The sequence below is a fragment of the Triticum dicoccoides genome, chromosome 6A (assembly GCF_002162155.2).
Source record: "Triticum dicoccoides isolate Atlit2015 ecotype Zavitan chromosome 6A, WEW_v2.0, whole genome shotgun sequence".
Taxonomy (NCBI): Eukaryota; Viridiplantae; Streptophyta; class Magnoliopsida; order Poales; family Poaceae; genus Triticum; species Triticum dicoccoides.
The window spans coordinates 39,775,803-39,780,053 of NC_041390.1; the positions used below are offsets into that span (position 1 = coordinate 39,775,803).

The 4,251-nt window shown below is 45.9% G+C and overlaps 1 protein-coding gene across 1 annotated transcript in view; it reads right to left on the reverse strand.

Moving 5' to 3' along the window:
- The window catches only part of LOC119315592 (S-(+)-linalool synthase, chloroplastic-like), a 7,141-nt gene extending 4,721 nt beyond the window's left edge, over positions 1–2,420 (reverse strand). The window contains exon 1 of the mRNA XM_037590151.1: positions 2,173–2,420. Within this exon, the coding sequence (XP_037446048.1) occupies positions 2,173–2,420 (248 nt within the window). The remainder of the gene's footprint in view (positions 1–2,172) is intronic.
- Positions 2,421–4,251: the final 1,831 nt, after the last annotated feature.

Genomic DNA, 4,251 nt, shown 5'->3' on the forward strand with positions numbered 1-4,251 from the left:
TTTTCGAACGGCTGTTGCCTAGCTCGCAGCCCGTCGAGCTCACGAAAATGGAAGTACTACTTGGCTACTGATAGAGAGCGGTCAACAACAACAACAAAAGAAGAACCCCCAGACATGTAACATGTGTGTACACGACTCGTACTGGCAATGCGCGTGTACTGGCAATTCTTCGTCCAAATTGTTACCAGTGGAGTACTTATGTGAATTAATTATCTACTGCAAAACTCTAGTGAAGTAGAAATTGTTGGAGCAAAAGAAAAGAAGTTACATGTACCTATGTAACCAAGCAACTACACCGTATATGAATTGATTTTTGGAAGTTCTCCCCCGTAAATAGGGCTAGGAAGGATCCCTTTGAAGATGACGTCATTCCGGCGGATCCAAATGCTCCTAGGGACAGAAGTAATAATCAAGATTGACATCTGGGCAGAGATATCTCCCGCAACAGGGAGCAAATGGGCGACCAAAGAAAAGATGTTCATCTCCGTTTCTAGAACATATAGATTCCAAACAACACAATCATAAGATGAAGGCCTTGGGCAGAGTTACCGTGTTATTGTACCAAGCTCTTTCTGGTGCCCCTCCCTCGCGGACGGCCCCGGAGCAAACCCTACTCACCTGCCAACCACCCCACCCCATCCTCCTCTCTTGGCCACCGCCTGAGGACTCCACAACAAGCCCGCACAGCATCGGTGCCAGCCGGACTCTTCTTCTCCCTCTTGCAAGGCACTGAGATTTGTGCATTTTTTCGAGCTGTGAAAATGAACGCTATAATTTATTTCGCACTAGATTAATAAAGGTTTATAACACAGCGAATATATTTTTCAGACTTGGATGAACAAATTTGTAAAATAGGATAACTTAATTCTCAATTGACTGAGCCCTAGGTACTAATGTAGCCTTAAGTTACACCACACAACTGCAGTAAGGTATTGGTCCTTTGTAATGTCATCCCTGTCTCGGGGGCATTCTACCAGAAGAAAAGAATCTCAGGGAGAGGTCCCATATATGAGGATATAAACGTGTGGAGGAGAGCGATCTATGACTAGGAAGCAGAAAATGATAGATGCATGTTCATTGGACCGACAATGGCGTCTTGTTCTGGATGCTTGGATCTGATCTGAGCAATTTTGGTGGGTGGCCACCACACCTTGACACTATACCTAGAAATTTGGAGCTATTGCAAAATTTAATATTGGGCATGTAATGTATTAATGCAAGCTATAAACAAGTTTTCTGTATATCATTGAAGGTAGTTAATAAAGAAATGTTTGAAGAATTACATCATATAATAAAATCAAGCAAAAATCCTGTTCTTCACCTTACAATTAGCCCGTTGTATTTTGGGCTGGTATGTGCAAACCCCATGAACTAAAAAAGGTGACATTCACATCGTGAAGTATATATAGAAACAAATAACATGTACTTATTATGTTTTAGGCAGTTATGTCATATTATATTCCATCATATTGTATTGGGGGAGATGTCACAGGTCATCAAGTTTTGTAAACAGATCGCCTTCTATGTATATAGTCCTGTCGAACGCTAATGGGGCAAAAATTGACTAATTGGCACCAAATTGTGATTAGGGTCCTGGATACCATGCTCTCTCCGGAGTGTGATATCTTTTCCTGGGACCTTCGTGCTTTAGAATGATATCTTTTCCTAGGACCTTCATGCTTCAGAAGCCTTTTCCATACATTAGTAGGATGACGCGTCCTGCATGGCAACGCGATATAAATAAATATTTTAGTGCGTTAGCTTGTGATTTACATGCCCATATCAATGCGACTATGTATGTTTATGTAATCCCTTGCGTGATTTACCTTATATTTTGATGAGTAGTTTGATAAGTAAATTAAAGTGGAACTGATTTACAAGGTAAATATTTAAGGTGACTGAGATTATCATACAGTGAAGGATGGACGAAGGGGTGGTGAAAAGAAAAGTTTTTTTGAAAGAGCGCAAGAGAACTACGATTTCATTAAGCGGAAGAGAAAGGCCGAAGCCAACTGTACAAAGGACCAGCCGTAAAATACAGTGGCGAAGAAAGAAAGAGAAAGACAAAAAGGGAAAGAGCTAGGCTACTACTCCCAGCCCAAGTGTCAGCCTCTGGCCAACGCCCATAGCCTAGCTTCATCAATCAGCTGATCCAGCACCTGCTCAACCTACCGCTCACTGCTCCTGAAGATGCGAGCATTTCGTTCCTTCCAGATGAACCCTAATACCATCAACGCCATTGACTTGTTGCGCTTGATCTGAGCCGTGCCAACCGAGAGGTTGAAGAGCCACTCATGAAGGGACGCCCATGGTGGCCAGGAGGCAGGTAGCAATCCCGACAAGCGGAAACGAGCAGCGACCCACGCCCAGAGCTGTTGTGACCACGGGCAGGTGATTAGGAGGTGCTCGGTGGTCTCCATGTCCTGGCGGCAAAGCGGGCAGAAATAGGAGTTCGGCCACTACCTAGCACGCAAGCGATTAGCAGTAAGGATCATGTTCTTGCCGAAGAGCCAGGAAAACAGTCGGCACTTCGCCGGAGCCCAAGCTTGCCAGACCGAGGCCCACAATGTCGAGATCATGGAGCCAAGAAACTGAATGTTGTAAGCGGACGCGACCGAGAAGCAGCCGCTCTCATTAAGCTTCCACGAGAAGGCATCTGGTTCCTCATGCCGCATCGCGATTTGGCTGAACACGGACTAGAGATGCACGAAGGCAGGCAGGGTGTCACACGAAATCCATCCCCGGAGATCCGAGACCCAACGTCCGCCCTGCAACGCTTTGCGGATCGAGCGAGTCTTGCGCCTGGAGACCGCGAATAGCTCGGGCGCCATGGTGAACGGCGCGCAACCCTTGAGCGAGCTGTCAAACCAGAAGCAGGCACGGTCCTGAAGGAAATATGCCCCAAGGCAATAATAAAGTTATTATTTATTTCCTTATATCATGATAAATGTTTATTATTCATGCTAGAATTGTATTAAACGGAAACATAATACATGTGTGAATACATAGACAAACAGAGTGTCACTAGTATGCCTCTACTTGACTAGCTCGTTGATCGAAGATGGTTATGTTTCCTAACCATAGACATGAGTTGTCATTTGATTAACGGGATCACATCATTAGAAGAATGATATGATTGACTTGACCCATTCCGTTAGCATAGCACTTGATCATTTAGTTTGTTGCTATTGCTTTCTTCATAACTTATACATGTTCCTATGACTATGAGATTATGCAACTCCCGTTTACCGGAGGAACACTTTGTGTGCTACCAAACGTCACAACGTAACTGGGTGATTATAAAGGTGCTCTACAGGTGTCTCCAAAGGTACTTGTTGGGTTGGCGTATTTCGAGATATCTCTGGGCCCTCTCAGTAATGCACATCACTTAAGCCTTGCAAGCATTGCAACTAAATGAGTTAGTTGCGCAATGATGTATTATGGAATGAGTAAACACTCTTGCCAGTAACGAGATTGAACTAGGTATTGAGATATCGACGATCGAATCTCGGGCAAGTAACATACCGATGACAAAGGGAACAACGTATGTTGTTATGCGGTCTGGCCGATAAAGATCTTCGTAGAATATGTGGGAGCCAATATGAGCATCCAGGTTCCGCTATTGGTTATTGACCGGAGACATGTCTCGGTCATGTCTATATAGTTCTCGAACCCGTAGGGTCCGCACGCTTAACGTTTCGATGTCGGTTATATTATGAGTTTTGATGTACCGAAGGTTGTTTGGAGTCCTGGATGTGATCACGGACATGAAGAGGTGTGTCAAAATGGTCGAGACGTGAAGATTGATATATTCGACGACTATATTCGGACACCGGAATGGTTCCGTGGGTTATCGGATATATACCGGAGTACCGAGGGGTTACTGGAACCCCCCAAGGGTTATTGGGCCTCATGGGCCCAAAGTAGTGGAAGAGGAGAGGCAGCAGGAGGTGGCGCGCAGCCCCCCTTGCCCCAATCCGAATTGGGAAAGGGAAGGGGGCGCGGCCCCCCTTCTCCTTCCTTCTCTTCACCTCCTCCTTCCCCCTTCTCCTAGTTGGAATTGGAAATGGGGGGGGGGGGGCAAAACCTACTTGGAGTAGGATTGCCCCCCTTGGGCGCGCCTCCTCCTCTTGGCCGGCCCCCTCCTCCTCCACTCCTTTATATACGTGGCCAGGGGGCACCCCATAGACACAACAATTGATCTCTAGATCTCTTAGCCGTGTGCGGTGTCCCCTTCCACTATAATCCACC